The sequence below is a fragment of the Xenopus laevis genome, chromosome 8S (assembly GCF_017654675.1).
Source record: "Xenopus laevis strain J_2021 chromosome 8S, Xenopus_laevis_v10.1, whole genome shotgun sequence".
Lineage (NCBI taxonomy): Eukaryota > Metazoa > Chordata > Amphibia > Anura > Pipidae > Xenopus > Xenopus laevis.
Window position 1 is genome coordinate 1,892,861 of NC_054386.1, and position 27,140 is coordinate 1,920,000.

At 42.1% G+C, this 27,140-nt stretch overlaps 1 protein-coding gene across 4 annotated transcripts in view; it reads right to left on the bottom strand.

Moving 5' to 3' along the window:
- Positions 1–27,140, bottom strand: part of LOC108699714 (homeobox protein Meis2) — a 96,884-nt gene that overhangs the window by 69,267 nt on the left and 477 nt on the right. For 2 of the 4 annotated variants that reach the window (XM_018232204.2, XM_018232205.2), the window contains exons 1-7: positions 26,662–27,140; positions 24,801–25,030; positions 24,060–24,201; positions 23,466–23,516; positions 15,676–15,726; positions 15,103–15,252; positions 2,693–2,807 (exon numbers count right to left, since the gene is read on the bottom strand). The exon at positions 26,662–27,140 is cut by the window's right edge. In XM_018232204.2, the coding sequence (XP_018087693.1) occupies positions 2,693–2,807; positions 15,103–15,252; positions 15,676–15,726; positions 23,466–23,516; positions 24,060–24,201; positions 24,801–25,030; positions 26,662–26,673 (751 nt within the window). In that variant the 5' untranslated portion in view covers positions 26,674–27,140. Of the gene's footprint in view, positions 1–2,692; positions 2,808–15,102; positions 15,253–15,675; positions 15,727–23,465; positions 23,517–24,059; positions 24,202–24,800; positions 25,031–26,272; positions 26,364–26,661 lie in introns of those variants that run through there. The other 2 variants (XM_018232202.2, XM_018232203.2) reach the window with 2 other exon arrangements.

Consider the following 27,140-nt stretch of genomic DNA (forward strand, 5'->3'; position numbering starts at 1 on the left):
ATTCACTACGACCCTTGAGACAAAGAAGAAGGAAAGAAAGAAAGCAGAGAGTAAATACAAGAAATACATTCCCCAAAGAAAAACAAAAAAAACCCCCTCCCGGTATCTTCCCCCAAAGTGGAGATACATTAATCCCCGAACGTTTCAACCAACAAGAGTGAGGTCTGGAGTAGGTCCCAACAGTTACTTAGTTAGAGCTCCGAACCAAAAAAAAGGAGGGAAGGAGCAAAAAAAAAAAAAAAAAAAAAAAAAGTAAAGCTCACACCATCAGATCAAGCACGGTAATACGAGCTAGAGGGTCAGAGTTGTCTGGAGCGCCCAAAAACCAGTCCGATAGAATCAAGCCTTGTAACTCAGACACAGTCCCACAAAGTCAAAGTGGCAGATATCCATATGGGAAGAAAAAAAAAAAAAAAAAAAAAAAAAACAAACAGAATCCGAGCAAGCGTGGCATAGCATTTGGAGGTAACTGTAGTGATTCACAGTACGGATGGAAACAGGGATTCTCACAGTGCCTGCCAAAGTCCCAACCAGTATAAGCACACTTACATCCTGAGCAAGGGTAGATCAAAAAATAACAAAAACAGTAAACAAACGCTGCAGGTACAGCCTGAGCTGATTAGCGAAGAAGCCTTTGCAACCCGGGCCCCGCGGCCCTCAATACAGGCCCCTGTAACAAACAGTGTAGTGCCATAGACATACTGTACCAGGCCACGGTCCAGGAGCAACTCTTGGATGGCTCACATGAGCAGGCAGGATAGCAGCCGAGCTAAGGTTGTGGATTCCGTGGCGGAGCAGGTCTACGGTCCAGCCATTCAGCCACCAACTCAGGCTTGTCGAAGAAGAGCGACTTGTTTCCCTCTTGTATCCGTAGCTTGGCTGGAAACATCATGGAATATTCGAGCCCCAAATCTCTGAGTCGGCGTTTGATTCCCTGATAGGAACTCCTTTTCTTTTGGACTACTGAGGAGTAATCTGGGTAGAGCGACACTCGGGCTCCTTCAAACAAAATATCACCCTTCTTCCGTGCCGCCCTGAGGGCCGCATCCCTATCCCGATAATTCAGGAGCTTAAGGAGAAAGGCTCTGGGGGGCGCCCCCGGTGGTAGAGGCCTCATGGGAACCCTGTGCGCCCGTTCCACAACAAATTGTGATGAGAAAGTCTCCTGTCCCAGCGTATCCTTGAGCCACTGCTCAGCGAAGAGCTCTGGATTGGGCCCCTCTGCGCGTTCAGGGAGGCCTACAATTCTGACATTGGACCTTCTCTGTCTATTCTCCAGGTCGTCAATTCTGTCAGTGGCTGTTTGCAGGAGGCCCTTAAGCTGTGCAATATCCCCCGGGACCCGTTCTGTACGGTCCTCCAGCCCCTCCACCCTCTCCTCCAAGCGCCCCGTGCGCTCTCTCATATTCTGCATGTCCTGCTTAATGAGGGATAGGTCAACTTTAAGCTCCTCCAATTTGGAGGTGAATGTGGCAGCCAGCGTAGTTTGGCAGTGCGTAATAGCTGCCATTAAATCAGCAGGAGAGGGGTCTGGGGGTGCAGCCGCATCTGCTGATGGAGGTTCAGGCGGCAAGGGAGGAGGGGACGGGGCCCTCTGCGGGGCGCAGGCTGAGTCGGCGCCATCTTGGGGAATCACTCGTGCATACTGTTCAAGCCGCACGGCTGCTTCAGACTTATTAGTGCGCGTGTTCTTACCCATCATCGATGCGCTCGGGATGCAGCGGATAAGAGACTCACTTGTGCCACAAATTCTGCGTCAATGGTGCTTGCTAATGGGCAGACAGGATAATGGAGGTTCGGAGCTCCTCAAAAGTGCGTGCTGCTAGGTCGCCATCAGGCCACGCCCCCTACTGAATTTCGTGGGAAATTTCTCTTCAATGCGAAGTGGAACAAATTCCGCCCGCGTCACTTTAGATGCCTGCAAATTGACGTCATAATTTGCGGTTCGTGAATTTTTCGCTGCCTCACGAATTTCGTGGGAAATTGGCAAATTTTTTATCAATGTGAAGTGGAACAAATTCGCCCATCACTAGGGTTTACTACATCTTTAAAGGGGAAATGTTTGCATATAATAAATGTTCATGGAGGTGCCCAAGATCTTTGCTATTCTGTCTCACATTTATATGTGTGAAAAGAAAATGTCAGGGGTTGTATGAGACATGAACAGAAGCCCAAAACAATATACAAAATGTTCTATATACGTTTCACATGCCTTATAAATCCCATACAACAAGTGTCTTCAGATAATATATCCATTTAAATCTGCAACTTCATGAAATAATGAAATGTCCAATACAAAACAAGCTATCGTTATCCTTTTGTACCTCCTTCTACTAAACCAAACATTACTAGTAGTGATGGGCGAATAAATTCGGCAGCCACGAATTCGCTGCAAATTTTCACTTTTCACCACCGTCAAATAAATCCGTGAAAATGACACGAAAATTTGCCGGCTTCAAAAAATTTTGGCCACGCATCGGAAAAGTTGACTGTGTCAAAAATGTTGCGCGTCAACATTATTCAGGCGCCCATTGACTTTAACACCAGCGTCAAAATTTACGTGACCGTCAGAATTGACGCGGGCAGCGAAATTTAAGGTTTTTTCGGCTAAGCAAAACGGGACAAATTCGCCCACCACTAATTACTAGCTGATTTCAGTCAAATACCAGAAAATGTAAAAAGTGTATCTTACCTTGTTCACTGCTGTTATCTCCGCTTTGGGAAGCAAGGCCACCGCTCGAGGGTCCTGGGGTACCTGCCGAATGCGTGGAAACAGCATCATCATGATCTCGCCACGAGGAAGGATTCTGACATTCAACAGCAGAATATTGGGGCAGATTAATTGGTCATGGGAAGAAAATAATTGAGAAGAAATGTGTTAGTAAGGGAGCATAAAACAGTCATATTAAATATATTTTAAGCGAAGGTTCAGTGACATTTACAGAAATATCCCCCCTATACAGAGACCTCTGACTACTGAACCATTATAGCAAAAGTCAGATAATTAACAGTTCATGAAGAAGAAGAACTATTTGCAACAATGGTACAGAAGTGGAGGGTAACAAATGAAGTCCATAATTAATAATACTACTGCACATTTTTTAGTTAAAGGGGAACTCCATAAAAACATAACTTAAGCTTTTTGAAAAGTAAACATAATTTCAAGCAACTTTGCAATATACATCAATTAAAAAATATTCAGACTTTTCATGATTTTTAATGGTTTCTGACAGTTCCCTAAGCCCAGCCCCCTGCTCTCCGGCTGATCTGTCTGACTACTTTGCTGAGCTGTCTGACTACTGTTACTTTGTATCAACAGCCATCTGTCCTCAGCCTGCATCCTCCAAACCCCACACTTCCCTGCACATGTGATTTCAATAAGGAAAGGAACATCCCAGTGCAATGCATTGTGGGTTATGTAGTTCCTGCATGCTGTCTGTAAGTACAATGTGTAACATCAGTGTTTAGTCCCTCCTTCCCTGCCAGGATTTCAAATGATGCAGAAAGAGAAGAACTGTTACACAGCTGGATTTCAGCATAGAAAATGCCATTTATTCAGACTTTTTGAAGAAACAGGTAACTGTGATGGGTATATTCTCACCATAAACATAAAAGCAGGTTTATTAACTCCTTATAAAATGCAGCGCCGCGTGTTTAGGGGGCAGATTTATCAAGGGTCGCATTTCGAAGTGGAAAATACTTTGAATTCGACTATCGAATAGAATCCTCAGACATTCGAAGTCGGAGGATTTTATTCATCGTACGATTTTCCTTCGAATATAAAAAATGTAGAAAATTGCTCTGAAAGGTCCCCATAGGCTAACATAGCACTTTGGCAGGTTTAATTTGGCGAAGTATTGAAGTCGAAGTTTTTTTTAAAAAAGACAGTACTTCGATTATAGAATGTTCGAATAGTCGAACGATTTTTACTTCGAATCGAAGTCAAAGTAAATTCGAAGTCGTAGTATCCTATTTGATGGTCGAAGTATTCAAAAAAATGACTTCGAAATTTGAACTTTTTGTACTTCGAAAATTCACTCGAACCTTAGTAAATCTGCCCCTACGTGTCATTAGTTAAGTTTGTAAACGCCACTGGCACCGGGGCAGGGACTCATGTGAGTGATGAACGAAGTCTATAAGGTACTGCGTAAATGTGATGCCGCTAGAGATAATAACTGAATATAGAAATATGCGTTTGTGTATATAGGTAGGCATAGCCAAAAGAGCTACATAGTAGTGATGGGCGAATAAATCTGGCAGGCGCAAATTTGCGGCGAAAACTCGTCAGTGGCTAAAAATTTTGTATGTGCATTGGAAACGTTGATTGTGTCAAAACTGACGCATCAACATTATTCGGACACCACTGACTTTAACACCGGTGTCAAAATTGCGAAGCCAAAAGGGACAAACTCGCCCATCACTACTAGATAGATCAATAGATACATATATTTAGAAACACAGAAAAAAAACAGACTATTATGACTATTCTTGTAAGACAAGTTGTGGGAAAACCATTGAATTAAAGCACAAAGCTTTGCACATTGATAGTGATGGGCGAATTTATTCGCCACAAGCGAATTCGCTGAGAATTTGTGCAATTCGCCGCCGGCGAATAAATTCGCGAAACGGGCGTGAAAATTTGCTGGCGAAAATTCGCCGGCGTCCCAAAAAAAAAATGACGGACACAGGTATCAAAAACTAGACAGCGCCGTTTCGCAAATTTTTCGCCGTTTTGCGAATTTCATGGGAAATTCGCAAATTTTTCCGCAAAACGAAACATCGCAAATTCGCCCATCACTACACATTGATGTTTTTTCATTAACATATTGTTTTTGTTGAATGGGTTACAGAACACTAGGGCAACAACTCCTTTTAAACCTTCCAAAAACCGCACCCCCTTGAGTGACAGATCGCAAAACATTCCCTAAACCCTTAACAAAGTGATCATAAAAGTGAAATAATGTAGGAAATAAAGTACATGAACTATAACAGTTCACTTCCTGGAACAACATCCCGAGTGTCTATTTAACAGCACAGATGTTGCTGCTATAAGGGTTGTATCATTGTTTCGGTCCTGTTGTACATTACTGAGTATGCAGGATCCTTGCAAATACTTGTAAGTTATAAAACCCCATCTTTTACTCTTTTTTTATAAATATCTTATAATAATGGTACGTGAATTACTATAATATAATGCATTATTATTATCACTATTATTAACATATATTTATTAAGCAATAGCATACTCTGGAGCGCTGTACAATAAACGGGCGTATACACCGAACACACAGGTAACAAAGAAAAAAACTGATAACAAATACAAGAGGTAAAGAGGAGCCAACCCAAAAAGCTTACAATCTAAAAAATGCATAGGCATAGCAGACAATTTTATGGAAAAGTTCAGAATAGAGGGGCTTATACATAAACAAGTAAAACTCCCCATACATGGAGCAAAATGTTCAGGCAGTAAACAGATTTATAGCCCAACACACTGTCCAACACAACTCTCAGTCTGCCTGAAATGGGTTTGCTCTACTAATGCTCCTACCAGTAATGTAGGAGGTATCACCAGTGATAGGCCAACTCATCATCAGATCAGTATAATTTGCCCATTCATATGTATGGCCACTCATACAATGTCTAACCTTTGGGTTGAGCAGTTAAATAAGCATGGCCATGTCACTCTACTGCAGTGATCCCCAACAAGTCGCTTGCAAGTAACATGTTGCTCTCCAACCCATTGGATGTTGCTCCTCAAAGCAGGTTCTTATTTTTAAATTCCAGGCTTGGAGACAAGTTTTATTGCATAAAAACCAGTTGTACTGCCAAACAGAGCCTCAATGTAGGTTGACAATCCATATAGGGGCTACTAAATGGCCAATCACAGCCCTTATTTGGCACCCCAGGAACATTTTTTATGCTAGTGTTGCTCCCCAACTCCTTTTACATCTGAATGTTCCTCACGGTTTGTAAAGGTTGGGGATCCCTGCTCTACTGTTTATATGCATGAGAGATTGTGTGAATTCCAAAATACAGGATAGGTTCCATATATTTCAAAGAGGTAAGACACTCAAGCAGTTTATCATATGACAATCTGGTTCAGATGCCGACACCTCGAGTTCTATTGTACATGAGAAATGTGTAGAGCAGGGATCCCCAACCTTTTTTACCCCTGAGCAACATACAGATGTAAAAAGAGTTGGGGAGCAACACAAGCCCAAAAAAGTATCTGGGGTGCCAAATAAGTGCTGTTATTGGCTGTTTGGTAGCCCCTGTGTGGACTGGCAGCCAATAGGAGAGTCTGTTTGGCACTGCACCTGGTTTTATACAACCAAAACTTGCCTCCAAGCCTGGAATTCAAAAATAATCTCCTGCTTTGAGACCACTGGGAGCAACATCCAAGGGGTTGGAGAGTAACATGTTACTCACGAGCTACTGGTTGGGGATCACAGATGTAGAGGATATCCAACCCAAATAGGAATATTGTGATTAATATAGCACAAACACATTCTCTGTGAGCTTAAATGGAAATTATTCGATTTTGGTAAATACGAATGCACAAACAAATGGCAACACCATTTCTATTACAGGACTGTCATTGAGATGAAACAAGAACTTTAGCAGATCTGTTTTATGGCCAGTGGCTTGTTTGGCTCGTTGGAGCCCCTTGGCAGACAGAGAAAATGATACAACTCAATCATGATTATTATTATATTATATTGAATAATAATAATAATATTAACACCTTTTTATAAAGCACCGTCATATTCTGCAGCATTGTACAATAGGAGGGTTTATACAAACATACAGATTAGAAATACTGATCGATACAGGAGGTAGATAAAAGGTTGAGAGAATAAAACAATAGTGATTTTTCATTCCTATAAAGCCTAAATTGTTTTTTTTTTAAAGTTACAGAAAATAAACAGATTTATATATATATATATATATATATATATATATATATATATATATATATATATATATATACACACAAACTAAAAAAACACCATTCATTCAGTGACTACATCCAGCACTTGATTACATTATTATATTAAACAGAACAGATAACAGTTTACTTATCCACACACAGCCAGGCAGGATCATTTTTAATCATTTAAGATACAAATGTTACCCCTCTCTCTCTATCTAATTGTGTTAAAGAGCTCAGTTTCCAGGCGAAAAGCTGTGAATATTGAGCAGCCTGATGCGGATGAAAAAGACATCCAAGAAGCAAGATCCCTTGGGAAGGCATTTGTATGTGTTGGGCCGGAGCCCCCGCAGCTGATAATGTGAGTTGTAATTAATATAAAAGCTGGAGAGAATTTGGGAAGAGCTTGTACTTGTACTGGCACAGGAGATCTCTGTGTGTTTCTCATTTACACACCAGTCTGGCTCACAGTAATTATTCCTCCCTGGGAAGCTTAAAAATTGATTTTGCAACATCATTTGTAAAAATACAAAAGATGGTGGTGGCCTTATTTTCAGGGGAAAAACCGGTTTTAAAACGACATGATTTAATATACATGGATGGATATATAGATGACTAGAGCCTGCCATGCCAATAAGAAAAAACTATCTGAACAAGCATCAGCTGAAAAGTAATATAAAGGTGCGTGAACTGCAACTCGCATTAGCAACATGTGACAGTTGATCACTTACTCAGTGATATTCCATCTGATTCCATTGGATCAGAGGAACATTGCCTTACTGCCTTCAGCTACAGATTGTAAGCTCTAGGGACCAGTTCACATTCCCATACAGTTATGTGACATTTTAAGTGTATTTTGGAGTTGTACAATTCTAACATCCCAGTAACAACTTCAAAGTTTGGCCAAACCCCATGATTCTTAACTGAAACGATCTGATACAGGTCATAAGAGTGGGCCCTTGTAGTAAAGGGATAACACTTAACTAGTGATGGGCGAATTTAGGGCGTTTCGCTTCGTCTAAAAATTCGTGAATTCCTAGCGAAATTCACGAAACGGCGAAAAATTACGCCGGCATCCATTTTTTTGACGCAGGCGCCCATTTTTCTTTTTGACGCCATCGAATTTATTCGCAAATCGCAGAATTTCCCTGCGAATTCATGCCTGGAGAATAAATTCGCCCATCACTACACTTAACTAAGTGAAATGCTTTTCTTTCTATTTCAAATGTTCTAACAGACAATTGTGCAGTCCCAAACACATTGTGATTTTTCAATGGAATAACAAGTATTTTTTTTCCATATCAACACTCTGGGGCTCATTTGCAAAGACAAGGCAAATTTGCTCATGGGCAGTAACCCATATCAACCAATCAGCAACTGGCTTTTTTTTCAGGCAGCTGCAGATGGAACAATGAGAGCAAACATTTGATTGGTTGCAATGGTTTACTGCCCAGGTGCATATTTGCCAATGTTTATATATAAGCCCCAATTTGTGAAGTTCCATCCAAACAGATAATTTGGAGGCCAAGCACTTTTATACAGGTCATCGGTAGTTCCCTAAGCCCAGCCCCCTGCTCTCCTGCTGATCTGTCTGACTACTTTGCTGATCTGTCTGACTACTGTTACTTTGTATCATTTTTCCTCAGCCTGCATCCTCCAAACCCCACAATTCCCTGCACACGTGATTTCAATAAGGAAATGAACATCCCAGTGCAATGCATTGTGGGTTATGTAGTTCCTGCATGCTGACTGTAAGTACAATGTGTAACATCAGTGTTTAGTCCCTCCTTCGCTGCCAGGATTTCAAATGATGCAGAAAGAGAAGAACTGTTACACAGCTGGATTTCAGCATAGAAAATGACATTTATTTATAGTTTTTGAAGAAACAGGTATCAAAACAGGTATGAATTTCATACACACTGTAGGTCTAGGCAGTATCTGTTCAGCATATGTTGTTGCTAATTTTTCTATATAATATGTTACATATTTGAATTAATGATAAATTAATGGGAGAATGTTGTTGAGTATTTGTGGCTAATGTGTGGCCTGTGTTTGTTCTCAGCTAGTCTAGAATTGGGTACTTTATATAAAAAGCATTACAAAATATTCTCTTGCATAAGAGCGACATGTAAAACATGGAACAGTTCCGCATATTTCGTTTAGTAGTGATGGGCGAATTTGCGCCGTTTCGCTTTGCCCAAGAATTCTCAAATTCCGTGAAACGGCGAAAAATTCGCGAAACGGCGTTTTGACGCCGGCGTCAAAAACAATTTTTGTCGCGGGCGTTTCGCGAATTTATTCGCTGGTGGCGAATTGCGCGAATTCGCCGCGAATTCGCCCATCACTATTGTTTAGTATTATTTGATTAAAATTGTGCCATGGTCCTTTCAATGCTCCGTGTAACCTGTCGCTTCCTCATGGATTGTAATAATTATATGAACAACAAATTCCTTTAATATACAAGTTGTGTTGCTAATTTCATATTCGGTCATTGGGATCCCGTATTCAAATCAGATAACAAATCCCCTGGATATATCAAATCACTCGTTCCATGAATGGGTTTCTTCTAAACTCACATAACTTCAAAAGTGGCAGAATTTAATATTATCAGAAGGCAAAGTAACAAATGCCTCTATTCTATGTTTCGCCTAAACTGCAGAACAGCATTTAAAAATCACAACAAACTACAATTTTACCTCCAATCACAAAATACAAAAAAAAAATCTGAAGAAAGAAAAGGAGCTTTACATGGTTTACTTGAAGGCGAAAGGATGTACCATTTATTGATGACGACTTAAGGTGGCCATTAGGGATGTAGCGAACCGCCGAGTATGTGTTCGCGAACGCCGTTCGCGAACACCGGCAAAAAATGCGAACAGTTCGCGAACAGTTCGCGAACTTCGAACATCCGAAAATCGCTCGAATCGAACGATCGAAGGATTTTTAATCGTTCGATCGAACAATTTTCGTTCGAATCGAACGAAAATCGTTCGATTTTAGCGACCGAATGGTCGAACGATTTTGACGCGAACGCCTATTGGCGAACGTCGCGCGACGTTCGCGAACTTGCGGCGGACGCGAACAGCCGATGTTCGCGCGAACAAGTTCGCCGCAGAACAGTTCGCTACATCCCTAGTGGCCATAGACGCAATCGCCAAACGAGCCGATCTTTCCCCAATATGCCACTAACGGGCATGGCTATATCGGGGGTAATCTGAACGTTCAACCCTATGGCCGAATGAACGGATTACGATGAGAGCGCAATGGGCTCCGGCGGGATCGGTTGGGACGAAATCAAACCTGTCTGATCGACCAAACGACCGATCTCCGCCGGACGAAAAATGTCGGGACTCTCCACACACCGTCCGAAAATCGTACGAATCCTCAATTCATACGATAGGATCTTTTGGCCTTTACAGAAGTAACTATGACCGAATCGAGGCTGTCCATGTGGATGTGGCCCTTCAATTATAATTCCTCCATTATTCTGCCGTATGTTTTTTTGTACCTGATTTACTTAAGTGACAAATCATTGATTCACCCAATGCAAGTCATTTTCTTATTACATTCTACAGCAGATGTTTTATATAAATATATATATTCATAGAAACTCTACAAACTTGACATTTTCTACAACTGTGGTGTTACCAAAATAAAGGAATTTGTTCACCTTCCAAACACTTATTTCAGTTCAGTTGTTTTCAGATCGTTCCCCAGAAATAAAGATTTTTTTCAAATTACTTTCCGTTATTTATTTTTTACTGTTTTTGCAAAATCTAAGTTTAAAGTTGAATGTTTGTGTCTCTGGTGTTTGAGTCTGACAGCTCAGTAATTCAGGTGCAGACTCTGAACTGTTACAATTTTGTTACATTTAGTTGATACAATTAGTTAAAACAATTAGTTAATACATTTAGTTGATACAATTAGTTGATACAATTAGGGGCCGATTCACTAACTTCGAGTGAAGGATTCGAAGTAAAAAAAACTTTGAATTTCAATGTTTTTTTTGGGCTACTTTGACCATTGAATGGGCTACTTCGACCTTCGACTACGACTTCGAATCGAAGGGTTCGTAGTAAAAATCGTTTGACTATTCGACCATTCAATAGTCGAAGTACTGTCTCTTTAAAAAAAACTTCGACTCCCTAGTTCGCCATCTAAAAGCTACCGAAGTCAATGTTAGCGAAGGTCCCCATAGGCTTGGCTAACTTTTTTTGATCGAAGGATATTCCTTTGATCGTTGGATATAAATCCTTCGAACCGTTCGATTCGAAGGATTTAATCGTTCGATCGAAGGAATTATCCTTCGATCGTTCGATCGAACTATCTGCGCTAAATCCTTCGACTTCGATATTCAAAGTCGAAGGATTTTAATTCCTAGTCGAATATCGAGGGTTAATTAACCCTCGATATTTGACCCTTAGTGAATCGGCCCCTTAGTTGATACATTTAGTCGCTACATTTGGGGGCAGATTCACTAACTTGAGTGAAGGATTCGAAGTTAAAAAACTTCGAATTTCGAAGTTTTTTTTTGGGCTACTTCGACCATCGAATGGGCTACTTTGACCTTTGACTACGACTATCGAAGGATTCTAAGTAAAAATCGTTTGACTATTCGACCATTCGATAGTCGAAGTACTGTCTCTTTAAAAAAAACTTCGACTCCCTTGTTCGCCATCTAAAAGCTACCAAAGTCAATGTTAGTCTATGAGGAAGGTCCCCATAGGCTTGGCTAAGTTTTTTTGATCGAAGGATATTCCTTCGATCGTTGGATTTAAATCCTTCGAATCGTTCAGTTCGCAGGATTTAATCGTTCGATCGAACTATCTGCGCTAAATCCTTCGATATTCGAAGTCGAAGGATTTTAATTCCTAGTCGAATATCGAGGGTTAATTAACCCTCGATATTCGACCCTTAGTGAATCGGCCCCTACGTTGATACAATTAGTAGATACATTTAGTCGCTACAATTAGTTGATACATTTAGTCGCTACAATTAGTTGATACAATTAGTTGATCCATTTCTCAGCAGCATCTCTGGAGTATCAGTAACTATTGTATCAATTCTAACAGCTGCCTGTAATGAAACCCAGGGATTCTGCTCAGCAGGGACAAAGATAACAAATGGATCAACTAAATGTTTCCATTTAGAACAGTTTACAGGGTCGGCGACCCCCCCAGAACTGCTTTAGAAAGTGGAATATGACAATTTACACAATATTAGAAAAATGGTGACACATAGAAAATAGAAAGTAATTGGAAAAAGTGGTTATTTCTGGTGATCTGTCTGTAACCAACTAGTTGTTTGAAGGTGAACAACCCATTTAACACATTCAGTACGGAGCCCCTATGTGGTGACACTGCAGTAACAACGGGTACATAGAAGGCGAATTAGTCTGATTTAATATACGTATAAATATCTGTTTTGAAAAGTTATTGTTACACCGTACGATTTATATGTTTATTCTGTTATTGTTAATGGCTGAAGTTTTCAGAAATGGGGAAACGTTAAATTTGTTTTCATCGATTTCAACATGGTTGTGTGCATTTTTGGACTATCCTAGCACCGGTCTAGAAGTTCTTCAAACAATAATACAACTAATAAACCAGCAACTCATAACAACAATATATTCCAAAATCTGGAAGGCCACCGGCTAGCACAAAACTCCAACAACAATCCCACAATCGGTAGCAATTGTTATCAATACAACACTGGACACAACTCTAACCTTTCATAAAATCTCTTTTATTTTTCAATGTCTTGTTAAATGGTGTCAATGGAATTAGTTATTAAATGAATGTCCACTGAAAACTTTTTGTATAATAAAAGACAGTGTCGTTTAAGCAACTTTCTGATATACATTTATTTTTATTTTCTCTGTATTTATTGTGTTTTTTCCAACAAACACATACATTGTACCGGTATGGGACCTGTTATTCAGAATGCTCGGGACCTGGGGTTTTCCGGATAACAGATCTCTCTGTAATTTGGGTCTTCATACTAGAAATTCATTTAAACATGAAATAAAGCCAATAGGCTGGTTTTGCTTCCAATAAGGATTAATTATATCTTAGTTGGGATCCAGTACAAGCTACTGTTTTATTATTACACAGAAAAAGGAAATCATTTTTAAAAATTTAGATTATTTGGATAAAATGGAGTCTATGTGAGACAGCCATTCTTTCAATCGGAGCTTTCTGGATATCGGGTTTCTGGATAAGGGATCCTGTACCTGTATCTTCATATACTTCTCTAAGGAGTAAGATCTAGCATTAACTATAAATCTAAAAAAACAACAACAAAAAAACACACCAAAAGAAAAAAAAATGTATATCTCCCACATACTAAAGATAGTCCTAGACAGGCCCGGACTGGCAATCTGTGGGTTCTGGAAAATGCCAGAGGGGCTGCTGTAAGGTCCCATAGAAAGTCAGTATTTAGTAGGCTGGTGGGGGTTGTTTGGGCCTCTGTGTACCTGAAATGCCAGGGCCTATTTTAATTCTCAGTCCGGACCTGGTCCTAGACGATATAGGCTTTATGTTTTGGTCTTAGATAGACAAAGTTGATAGGCTTCCCGTATTATTCTTTTCACTCCGATATACATTTATTAAAATATTTTACTGGTTTTAAAGTGACAGTAGTCGTAAAATGTAATTGCAGTTGAAAGTCGTATCTGACAAGCAGTTTTTAGCCGGATTAACAGACACTGGAGAGAACTGACTTTTATCAAGAGTCAGAATATAGAAATGCTGCCTTTCAGTCGCAATTACTTTTACAATGACTTACAAGAAAATAACACAACATTTGTAATTGATTTATATTTTAGAGTTGCTTTGAATTATGTTTTTTGAATATGCAAGCAAACAGTTTTTGGGTTGATAACCCGTTTATAGTGTTGCCAATCAATACTTTAATCGGTAACATGACTAATAATAATTCGTCCAGCCATCCATAATAGAAAAGTCAAGTGTTAGTTAATTAAAGGCCATAATGCTTCTACTTTTAAAGACTCAAACTTCAAAAAATATATATATATATACATACATATACAGATAGATAGATAGATAGATAGATAGATAGATAGATAGATAGATAGATAGATAGATAGATAACAGATAGATAGATAGATAGATAGATAGATAGATAGATAGATAGATAGATAGATAGGCCTACAAATACCCTGCAGTACATCGGCCGCATGGAGAAAGCTGCCTTCAGAACACCAAGGCTTATACCCTTGAAGGAGCCATCCAACCAAATAAAGACCAATTGTGTGAGCAACAACACCTTATTATCTATAGCAAGATAGCACTATATATTACATAAAAGAACTTAATATGGATATAACAGGGATATCAGTGGCAAAACATATTAGAAATGATTTCAGCTTGTTTGGCATCTTTACCAAATAAACATTCCTTCCTGTATAAAAATGTGTGTGTGTGAGTATACATGTATACACACAATACACATGTAACTTAAAGGGATACTGTCATGGGGAAAAAAAGTCTCAAAAGACCAAACAGATTTTTTTTATATTCAATTTTGAAATCTGACATGGGGCTAGACATATTGTCAATTTCCCAGGTGCCCCAAGTCATGTGACTTGTGCTCTGATAAACTTCAATCACTTTTTACTGCTTTACTGCAAGTTGGAGTGATATCACCCCCCTCCCTTTCCCACCCAGCACCCAAAGAAAAGAACAATGGGAAGGTAACCAGATAACAGCTCCCTAACCCAAGATAACAGCTGCCTGGTAGATCTAAGAACAGCACTCAATAGTAAAATCCAGGTCCCACTGAGACACATTCAGTTACATTGAGAAGGAAAAACAACAGCCTGCCAGAAAGCATTTCTCTCCTAAAGTGCAGGCACAAGTCACATGACTGGGGCAGCTGGGAAATTGACAATATGTCTAGCCCCATGTCAGATTTCAAAATTGAATATAAAAAAATCTGTTTGCTCTTTTGAGAAATGGATTTCAGTGCAGAATTCTGCTGGAGCAGCTCTATTAACTGATGCGTTTTGAGGAAAAAAAACATGTTTTCCGATGACAGGATCCCTTTAAAGAAATGAAGCCAATAAGAAGACTGATAACATGATAACATTGATGAGACATGACATTAATGGTATGTAACATACATGATAAGGCGATTGGCGTGGGACTCACATGGTCAGCGAGGTTTGTGGAGGAGCCAGAGAATTCTTCGTGGTCAGATTTGGAGTTTCCGTCCCTGTCATCAATCACTAGATCTATGGGCATTTTTCCTTTCAAGCAGCTGATGTATCGATGGCAAAAATTATCACAGAGTTCATGGACCTGAGAGAAGGAGAGAGGGGGGATATAAAAGTGATTATTTGGTGTGGCTGCTCCTTTCCACGACTAATTATTATACAAGAACAAGATATTATAATTATTATACAAGATATTATAATTATTATACAAGACTGCAATAGTCCCAAGCAAGGAAACAATAAAGAAATGGTACAGTAGCTGCAGATATGGGAGAGAGGTGGAGATGAAACGGAGGGTAAAAGAAGATCATTCAGAAAAGCTGGGGGGCACTGCAGGGAATCACTGGGGGGCACAGGGCACTCACCTCCCATCTGTGGCACAAGGCCATTGTGACAATTCAGCCCCAGGTGAGTGAATCTAATTGGCACCACCAATTTAGGACTATGACCCGTATTTTCCATGAGAGGTGCAACATAAGAGCAAGGCCACAATAAACACTTTTCTTACCTTTTCTAATTCCAAGAGGTGAAACCGTAAGACCTGGATGGCCTGAATCATCTGTAATGAAGAGAGTTGGATTTATTTTGGGACAAGTGCTGGGCAAGCGGGGAGTTCTCCTTATTGTGGGCCAGGCTCGGGGATCCCCCCTCTGTATCAGGGGGAATATTAATGATCCCACATTTAACCCATTCCGCCTGGAAACTTCTGATCAACTGTAACCCTGCCCTGATTCCTGCACATTTCTCATTCACCTCCTGACTACTAATTTATTAATAATCTGAGGGACAGGCAGGGCCACAGCTGGAACCCCACTATACAGGGCCCCCCGAATCCTTGCCTGGAGATGCCAATATTGGGATTATTAGTGTTAATGGGCTTGTTCCCCTTCCAAACACTTTTTTCAGTTCAGTTGTTTTCAGATTGTTCCCCACAAACAAAGACTTTTTTCAATTACTTTCCATCTTTTATTTTTTACTGTTTTTCCAAAATCTAAGTGTAAAGTTGAATGTTCTTGTGTTTGAGTCTGACAGCTCAGTAATTCACACTCTGAACTGTTACAATTTGCTACAATTAGTTGATACAATTAGTTGATACAATTAGTTGATACAATTAGTTGATACAATTAGTTGATACATTTTTTTTAAAAGGTTTTTATTTTCATTTTACAATAAACAAGAAAGAAAGGAAGGGAAGAAAGAGGGAAAGAAAGAAGGAGAGAGAATGCACAGTGTTTAGCATATTACATATAAAGAGGTAGCTGCTCTATAAACGAATGCTCATCTTGTTACAAATAGGTTAGAGACGGGCTAGCCGTAATACAAATGAGAGTGACCACAGAAGCAACACTAATCATCAACTAAGTGAGTATCAAGCCAGGGGGCCCACACCTTCTGAAATTTCGCAGGGGAGCCTCGAGATTCATAAGTTATTCTAATCGAGGGGAGCACTGAATTAACAAGGTTGATCCAACGATCCAGGGTAGGAAACTTGTCACCCATCCATGTCATCACAATCACTTTTTTAGCATAAAAGAGTAAAGTCCTGGCCAGAGATCTAGATTTATTCAGCGGGAGGAGGTCATCTATAAGACTCAATAAGCACACTTCCGGATTGCGTACATTCGGGAACTCTAGATTGTCCACCATATAGCCAATCACCCCTATCCAGTATTGATGGATCGGTGGACAATCCCATAGGAGATGCAAGAAGGAGGCGTCCGAAGCGTGACATTTTAGGGCAGTTTGCATCAGGGCGAAGACCCATTTTCATTAATTTCACTGGAGTACTGTACAGTTGGTGTATCAGTTTGAACTGGATCGTTCTGTCTTTGATGGAGATCAGGTCACGATATAGCGAGTCAGTGGCATCCTCCCATTGGTCGTCAGTTAGAGTGGGGATGCAGTGGGCCCATTTGTGACGAGCCTGAAGGAACGGTGCAGGAGTAGAGCCTAGTAGTGAGTTATAAAGGCGTGATATAAGTTTAGAGGTTTGGGGAGCACGGAGAACCACTTCCATCGGGGGGGAGGCATAGGCCACACTAAGTGTGTTAAATTGTGCCTGAAAGGCATGTCTCAATTGTAGAAATCGGTAGAATTGGATCTCCTTCCCCCCCGTCTTGGCTTGCAGCTGTGTCAATGTGGGGAACGTTCCCTCTAGCAGCAGATCTCCTAGAACTTTTATCCCCATTTGGGGCCAGTAATGCATATCTTGAAGGTTTTTTAGGTGGGGAAGATGGGAGTTTCTCCAGAGAGCCAGATAGGGGGATATGACCGGGGATGGCAGGCCAGTGATTTGACAAGCTAGAGTCCAGGCTTTATGTGGAGTCGAGACAGTGGAGGGGTAAGATCGGTAGTCCCCAAGCTTCCTAAACGGCAGGTGTCTGAGAGCTTCCCACGACCCCACACGGAGGGCTAGTAGAACATTGCCAGTGTCAGTATCATCCGAGTGCAGCCAGCCGTGGATATATTGGAGTTGACTAGCGAGAAAGTAGAGATGCAGGTGGGGGAGCGCCAGGCCGCCCTTGGATATTGGAGCCGAGAGCAGTTTCCAGGAGAAACGGGGTATTTTGTTCGCCCACAGGAAGGGAATGAGAATTGAATTTATTTTTTGAAAGATTGTTTTGGGGAGCCAAATCGGGGAATTGTGAAGTTTGTAGAGGAATTTGGGCAGGTATATCATCTTGAATAGGTTGACTTTCCCCCACAGAGTTAGGGGCAGGTTGGCCCAAATGCCCGTAGTAGTTTTGAATTGGTTAATAACCGGGGTAACATTATCCTCTATATAGGCCAGGGGGTCAGACTTCAGAAGGATCCCAAGGTATTTGAATTCCTTCACCCAGCGGAGGCCATAGGTGGCTACAGGTTGGACAGGGGTAGGGTCTATAGGCAATATCACCGATTTCTCCTTGTTGATCAGCAGGCCGGAGTAAGTACCAAATGTATGAAGGACAGACAGAGCTTCAGTGAGTGAATGGTGATAATCCGCCAGGAATAACAGGAGGTCATCTGCGTAGAGGGCTAGTTTGTCCTCCAATGGGCCATATCGATATCCAGAAATGTTCACATTTTGGCGTATCCGTAATGCCAGAGGTTCAATAGCCAAAGCGAAGAGGAGTGGTGAGAGGGGACAGCCCTGTCTAGTACCCCGAGATAGGGGAAAGGGCGGAGAAAGCAGATTGCCAAGTCTGATTTGGGCCGAGGGTGTCTGATACAATAGTTGGATCATGCGGATAAACCGCGAACCGAAGCCGAATTTTTGGAGTGTTGCCCAGAGGTACGACCATTCGACCGAGTCAAACGCTTTAGCTGCGTCAAGAGAAACCAATATTCTAGTGCCACTGTTGTCATGAGTTGTTTGCATGTGGGTGAAAACTCTTCTGAGATTGGTGGCCGTAGACTTTTCGGGCATAAAGCCGGATTGGTTGGGGTGAATGATGGATGAGACGACCTTCAACAGGCGGGTTGCTAAAATTTTAGCAAAAATTTTGGCGTCAGTGTTAATGAGCGATATCGGCCTGTACGAATCGCACAGTTCTGGGTCCTTATCTCCTTTGTGTATCAGGATGATGATTGCATTATGGAAAGAAGGGGGCAAGGCACCAGTCTCAAGAGCATCCCGAATAGTATCATGCAAATGTTTTGTTATGTGTTTCCCATGCAACCTGTACCAGGCCGTTGGGAATCCGTCTCCACCCGGTGTTTTCCCGCTAGCCATTGCAGACAGCGCCTCAGCCACCTCCTGTTCCGTTATCGGGTTATCCAAATAACTGGCCTCAGCTAGCGACAGTCTGGGAAAGTCAATGCGGTCCAAGTACCCTTCAAGTTGTTCAGGGGAATAGGAAGTCTTGGAGCTATACAGAGCTTGGTAAAAGGCGGCAAAACAGCCTAAAATGTCTTGGGGGTTGGTTACTGAGTTCCCTCCAGCGTCTCGAATCCGTGGAATTAGGGTCTGCATCTCTCTGGTGTGTGCTAGTCTAGCCAGGAGTTTGCCCGCCTTGTCACCCTGATCAAATACCCTTTGGGAGGAGTACAGCAGCCGTTTCCTGGTTAGTTTTGTAAGGGCAAGTTCAAAGTCTCGTTGGGCTTGTGACAGATTGGCTTGGGTAGCGTTTGTTTGGTCTGATCTGTAGGCGTCCTCCGCCTCCTCAAGGGTTTTCTGAGCTAGTTCTACTTCCAGCTTGTTGCCTTTCCTGGCTGCGGCAATACTGCTGATGAGGACTCCCCTGGCAACCGCCTTAGATGCTTCCCATAAAGTCCCCTGGGGCGCTGTGCCACTGTTGGTGGCCCAGTAGGCAATGTACTCTTCCTGTGCACGTTGCTGGACAAGGGGGTGGGACAGCCACAGTGGACTCAGTCTCCAGCTAGGGCGCTCCCTGGTGGTAGCGGCCCCCAATGAGACCAGGAGCGGAGCGTGGTCCGAAAATGCTCTCGGGAGGTACTCAGCCGAGACTATCAGTTGGGCAAAGTCCGCAGACGCTAGGGCCATGTCTAATCGTGAGAGCGCCCCATAACTGGCTGAGTAGCAGGAGAACTGGCGTTCACTTGGGTGTTTCCATCTCCAAAGTTCCAAAAGGCCTAAGGAGTCAATCCATCTGCTCAAACCTGAGTGGCATCCGGGAGTTTGTCGTAGCCTATCCTGTAAGGGATCGAGCGTAGTGTTAAAGTCACCAAATATACAAAGGGGGGCCGGTGGTAGAGCAGCAAGCAGGTTATAAACATGGTCCATCAGAGACAACGAAAAGGGGGGTGGGCAATATAGGTTCACTAGGGTCAAAGGTCTGTTATCGACCTTGCATTGTAGAACGATATAACGACCATAAAAATCAGTGCGGATATCCATGAATTCAAAAACCACTCCCTTGCGAATCAGAAGGGAGACTCCCCTGGCGTGAGTTGAGAAGGGTGCATGGTAAGCGTGAGCCACCCATTGCTTTTTGAGAGAGAGAAGCTTCTGGCCAGTCAAATGAGTTTCTTGAAGCATAAGAATATCTGGGTGATAGCGTTTAACATAGTCAAAAAGGAGAGCACGCTTAAATTTGCTGTTCAGGCCCCGGACATTCCAGGACATTATTTTCCTACAGTGCATAATGACTAGAAGCAACATATCTAAGCATTCTCATGTGGATGAACATTAAACAATCACAACAGCAACTAGCAATTGCATTAATAATGACATTGAAATACACATGTACATATGTAGAGAGAGAGAAAGTAGGGAAAGGAGAGATAGAGCAAGAGAAAAGAAGGTCAACAAAAGTACAAACCCCAAAGAACCCCAAAACCCACCCTGCCCAACCTCCAAACATAGGCGAGCCTTGACCCCGAACCGTAGGAACTTCCTCTGGGGAGAACAACTAGCGAGGACCGCTAGCACAGGTAGTCACGAACTTAGCCTTCCGTACCTATAAGGACAGGCTACAAACACATGCAGCGGTGAACCACAGGAGTCGCGGCCTCAGCGCATAGGCGCCAACCGACATCCCAAATAGCGCCCCATAGCCATGGCACCGGCCGTGCCTCCCAGAATGAGTTAAACTGTCCCGCAACTTCCCATAGGTGAGCAAATGCTCCAACAATTGTAAAGTTCCATCGCAAAAACCACGGGCCGGTAGGAGTTGCCCCTTGAGCACAGGGGTGTAAGGCACCCGCCCAGGTCGAATGAGCCAACTGCTCCAGGAGGGCATCGAGTCCGCCATCAGGGGGGGGTCTGCAAGTGCCAGGTGGAGCAATACTTGCCATACCCCTACTACAGGGCACAGCGTGCCAGGTGGATAGGCCGTGGGAGGGCGAGCGGACCCGCTGCGGCCTAGCGGGGGCCCGGGCAACTGGAAACATGAACAGGTGCAACAGCAAAGGCCTTCCCAAAGACCCCCCCTCTTTTGCAGCCAGCACTCACCCGTCGGTCCGAACCAGCAAGGCTTCACTCAGGTGGGATAGCAGGAGGGGGATTCCGTCCCTGACGACCATCCAGCCATCTGTCCGCCTCCCCCGGGGAGCCGAAGAAGCGAGAGGAGTCACCGTCAATCACGCGAAGCTTTGCCGGGAACAGGATGGAGTAGCTGTATCCAAGCGTGCGTAGGCGCTTCTTCACTCCTCCGAAGGACGCGCGCTGTTTCTGCACGATGGCAGAGTAGTCTGGAAATAGGGATACGGGAGCCCCATTAAACGTTAGCTGGCCTTTTTTGCGTGCAGCGGCGAGCGCCGCGTCCCGGTCTCTGTAATTAAGAAACCGCATTATCAGCGGTCTCGGATGCGCCCCCGGAGGTAGCGGCCTTGTCGGGACTCGGTGCGCCCTCTCGATTACCAGCAGTGGGGAAAACACCTCCGCCCCCAGTGCCTCCCTGAGCCAGGTCTCCATAAATTGTTCCGGTAGCTGGCCTTCAGAACGCTCTGGCAGGCCAACAAGCCTCAGATTATTCCGGCGGAGCCGGTTCTCCAGGTCGTCGGTCTTCGCCGTGGCCTCTGCAAGTTGCTTAGCCATGCGAGTCAGCTCAGCAGGGATAGGCCGCACTGCGTCTTCAAGGACTGCGATGCGACTTTCAGCCTCCGTGGTACGCTCACGCAGGGACTGTACATCCTGCCGAATGTGCGAAATTTCTATCTTAATAGTGTCCAGTTGATTGGAGGTACTTGCGTGTGTGTCTTTGATCGCCTGCAGAAGATCAGCATTGGAGGGGCCCGGAGCCGGTGGAGCCGCACCCTCACCTTCATCTATGGGCGGCCCATTGCCAGCCGCCTCGTGGCCTGCATCGCGGTCCGGAGCCGGCTGGGAAGCACTGAGGTATTTATCCATGCGGGACGTATTGTTCTTGGGACCGGATTTGCCCATGGCGGACTACGGTGCCTTAGCAAACTGTTGAAGGCTGTAAAAGGTGTTTAGCCTAGGATAAATAGCAGGATCTGAGTCGAGCGGTACGGAGCAGCTATCAGTTGCTTCTGCTCAGGTCGCCATCTTGGATCCGCCCCCATTAGTTGATACATTTAGTTGTTACAATTAGTTGATCCATTTCTCAGCAGCATCTCTGGAGTATCAGTAACTATTGTATCAAGTCTAACAGCTGCCTGTAATGAAACCCAGAGATTCTGACAAAGATAAGAAATGTATCAACTAATGAGCAGATTTATCAAGGGTTGAATTTCGAAGTGATAAATACTTGAAATTTGACCCTCGAATTAAAATACTTCGACTTCGAATATCGAAGTCAAATCATTTTTCACCGAATTTGGAAATCGAATGATCGAAGTAAAAATCGTGCGATCGAACGATTTTACTTCGATGTGTAAAGACTTAGAAAAATGGTCTAGAAGGTCCCCATAGGCTAACATAGCACTTCGGCAGGTTTAATTTGGCGAAGTATTGAAGTTGAAGTTTTTTTAAAGAGACAGTACTTTGATTATCGAATGGTCGAATATTTGAACGATTTTTAGTCTAAGTAAATTCAAAGTCGTAGGGGCACATTTACTAAGGGTCGAATATCAAGGGTTAATTAACCCTCGAATTCGACCCTCGAAGTAAAATCCTTCGAATATCGAAGTCGAAGGATTTACCGCAAATACTACGATCGCTCGATCGAAGGAAAAATTGTTTGATCGAACGATTAGATCCTTCAAATCGAACGATTCGAATGATTTTAATCCATCGATCGAACGATTTTCCTTTGATCAAAAAACACTTAGAAAAGTAATGGGGAAGGTCCCCATAGGCTAACATTGTAGCTCGGTAGGTTTAAAGTGGCAAAGTAGGTAGTCAAAGTTTTTTTTAAAGAGACAGTACTTCGACTATCGAATTGGTCGAATTTTTAGTTCGAATCGTTCGAATCAAAGTCGAAGTTCATAGTAGCGTATTTGATGGTCAAAGTAGTTTTTTTACTTAGAATCCTTCACTCGAGCTTAGTAAATGTGCCCCTACGTAGTATCCTATTCGATGGTCGAAGTATCCAAAAAACTACTTTGAATTTCTAATTTTTTGAATTCGAAAATTCCCTCGAATTCACTTCGACCCTTGATAAATCTGCCCCATAAATGTATCAATTTAGAACAGGTTACAGGGTCGGCGACCCCCTCCTCCCAGAGCTGCTTTAGAAGGTGAAAAATGACACTTTACACTTCAATATTAGAAAAACTGTCACAGATAGAAAATAGAAAGTCGTTGGTTATTTCTGGTGATCTATATAAAAACGACCAGTTGTTAAACTATTCTCTGTTGTCTAATGTATAAGAAATAAAACATAAATCATTTTTTGTAATGTTTCTAGTAAATATAATGTTGTATCTTCAAGGGGAAGTAAAATATCTCACCAAATTATCCAATTCCGGGTTTGAAGAAAAGAAAGGTTTCTCCGCTCTGATCTGCGGGAATTGAAGACAAACCAGTTACTGCCTTTTGCCCTAAATGTAGGGATCAGGCCCGGACTGGCAATCTGTGGGTTCTGGCAAATGCCAGAAGGGCTGCCATAAGGTGCCATAGAAAGTCAGTATTTAGTGGGCTGGTGGGGGCTGTTTGGGCCTCTATGTGGGCTGATTGGGCCTCTGTGTACCTGAAATGCCAGGGACTATTTTAATTCTCAGTCCGGACCTGGTAGGGATGACCCAAGAAAGGGTTAAATGTGCAATAAAAAAAACAAATCTATTATAATTGATACATTTAGATTAATTCACTGGATAATGGTATAAAATAGGAATTTATTGTGTAAATAACATTAGAATATAACTGCGACAATATGAAGCCTGTCGTTAAGATAATTAAATAAAAGAAAGACTGTTGTTAATTTGTTAATTTCAGTGTAAAGGTGAGTAGAAATCGCAGAATTATTATTATTATTATTATTATTATTATTATTATAGTGACATGCGCTTTTAGTTGTGGCTGCAGCAGAAATCGCAGCGTCTGACCTGTTTGGAGAACACAGCGATGTCTTCATTAAATGAGTCGGACGAACAGACGTCTCCTCCTGCGACTCCCGGCTCCCTCGGGGTACAAGTCGCCAGTTCACATTTCTCAAAAACCAGAGCCAACAGGGGGAACAGGGGGTGTCTGGGGGGGGGGGAGAAAGAAGAGAAAGTGTTTTAGAAACGAAGCGACAATGAGCACAAATAACTTGTTACTTTACACTGCGCAATACTAAAGTCGTGCTGAGTCGCTGCAACTGTCGCACACAGGACACACCTGTTTGTTTTTAGTACAAGGAAGATAAATCGAGAGAAAGGTCTTCCCCAATAATCCCCATTGCACATTAGCGAAACACATGACAGTTTGTATCAGAGAAATTGACAGTTTTTCTCTTTGCATAAGAACAAGGCCAATTGAATCCCCCTCTTTACTTCTTCCTTTAATCCTTAATTGGCCGCAATTAGACTCCCTGTGATTTCCCCTAATGAACCCTGAGCAATTAGTTTCCTTCGCGCATCTGACTGGAGCTGCGACTTTCCCAAATCGCACAGCAGACAATTTCCCTTCTTGGCTCTTGACCTGCAACTCCTGCATTGGATGCCCAATATGGCTGCGATTTATTTCTTGTAAATCCACCCTGATATTCCCATTTGCTGCTGCTGCTGCGACTTTTCCTCGGTAGCCCAACAAGCCATTCCAGTGGCCCCTGGAAATCAAAGAGTCGCCCGTGTGTCACTACCTACCCGTAAATACAATCTCTGTCCCTCTTTAGCGCCTCATTCACAGCAGATCCCACATTTGTGCCCAAGACATTGGGGTGAGGGGCATGTGCTCCATAGTGTTGGCTGCTGTGCAGGGGGGGCCCGTGGTTTAAATGATGCACCGGCGGGAGAGGGCGAGGGGCATGGGGGTCGCCGTACATTGATGTTGGAACCCCCACTCCATCCATTCCATAGTGAGGTAACTCATCAAACTGTCACACAAACACAAGAGACTTTTAGGGGAAATACAGAAAATCTGCTAATGATTCAGTAACAGAAAAATAGGAATTTCATGGAAATTTAGAAAATGTGCTAATGATTCAGTAACAGAGAAAGAAAAGAGAAATTTAGGGGAAATACAGAAAATCTGCTAATGATTCAGTAACAGAGAAAAAACCAGCAATTTAATGGAAATACAGAAAATTTGCTAATTACAGAAAATCTGCTAATGATTCAGTTACAGAAAAAAGAAAATAGAAATTTAATGGAAATACAGAAAATGTGCTAATGATTTAGTAACAGAAAAAGAAAATAGAACTTTAATGGAAATACAGAAAATTTGCTAATTACAGAAAATCTGCTAATGATTCAGTAACAAAGAAAGAAAAGAGCAATTTAGGGGAAATACAGAAAATTTGCTTATTACAGAAAATTTGCTAATGATACAGTAATAAAGAAAGAAAAGATGAATTTAATGGAAATACAGAAAATTTGCTAATGATTCAGTAACAGAGAAAGAAAAGAGAAATTAAATGGAAATACAACAATTTTGCTTATGATACAGTAACAGAGGAAAAAAAGAGCAATTTAGGGGAAATAAAGAAAATCTGTTCATGAAATTTGCTAATGAATCATTAACAGAAAGCGAAATTTAGGGGAAATACAGAAAAAGTTGTTAATGATTCAGTAACAAAGAAAGAAAAGAGGAATTTAACGGAAATACAGAAAATGTGCTAATGATTCAGTAACAGAGAAAAAAAGAGCAATTTAGGGGAAATAAAGAAAATCTGCTCATGAAATTTGCTAATGATTCAGTAACAGAAACAGAAAAGAGAAATTTAGTGAAATACAGAAAATCTGCTAATAATTCAGTAACAAAGAAAGAAAAGAGAAATTTAATGGAAATACAGAAAATGTGCTAATGATTCATTAACAAAGAAAGAAAAGAGGAATTTAGGGGAAATACAGAAAATTAGCTAATGATTCAGTAACAGAAACAGAAGAAGACTCAGTGCTGGGAGAGACAAGGACAGAGGAGGTGAAATAAAGGGATTAAATAAACAGTAAAATAAATGTCAGTTCAAATATCAGATGAATGAAAAATGAAATATAACATTAACTCATATAAATATGAGAATTGAAAAAAAATATCCAATGATGTAAAAATATATTTAAAAAGAGACAAAAAGGAAAATGGAAATCAAAGTCTCGTTCCATTGGGGTAAGAAAGTTACCAGGAACATTGAGGCGAGTGTGAGCTCTTTACTGCTCATCCAAAATAAATTCGTTTTCCCGAGAAAAAAGTAATAATAATAATTTCATTTAGAAAAATGTAAAAAAAATAAGAAAAAAATCTTTGGAGGAATATTGTTAGAGTAAGAGAAGAGTGAAAGGAGCGAGAGACTGGCCTGACTGCTGGGGAAGGGGGGAGTGAGAGAGAGTCAGAGACAGAGAGAGAGAGAGAGAGAGTTAGTGAGAGACAGAGACAGAGAGAGAGAGAGAGTGTTAGTGAGCGAGAGACACAGAGAGAGAGAAGAAGAGACAGAGAAGTGACAGAGAGAAAGGAGATTCACTAACAGAATCCTCAGGTCACAAGGAAATATTTGGGGACAATTAAACTTACCCTTTGCGCCATCAATAAACAAATGTCCTGGGGTCTCTCCTCACCCCCCGCTCCCACAATGGAGCCTCCCGAGTCCCAGCAATGGGGGGGGGGGGCTGAGGGGTGTGAGAACCCAAATATTTCTTGTTCCTGCTGAAATCCAACACAGATCCCTTATCCGACACCGAGAAGAGAAAATGTATCAAATAAACATGTTGATTGAGAAGCGCGGGGGCGGGGCTTGTTGTTGTTTAGTGGGATTTTTTTCTTCCTTTTTGTTGTTTTTGGTTTTTGATGAGCGGAAATAAAGTGCCCAAAAATATGCCAAGTTGGGGGTCAGTGTTGTCCCTGGGGAGAGACACATGAGGGGTCAGACATGACTTGTCAATCACAGGCCCAACTTGTCATCAGTGAGGGGTCATTGGGGGGCAGGGGAGGAGGAGGAGGAGGAAGATGATGGAAATATTGATGATGAAGATACAACTGCTGCTCCTGTCTCT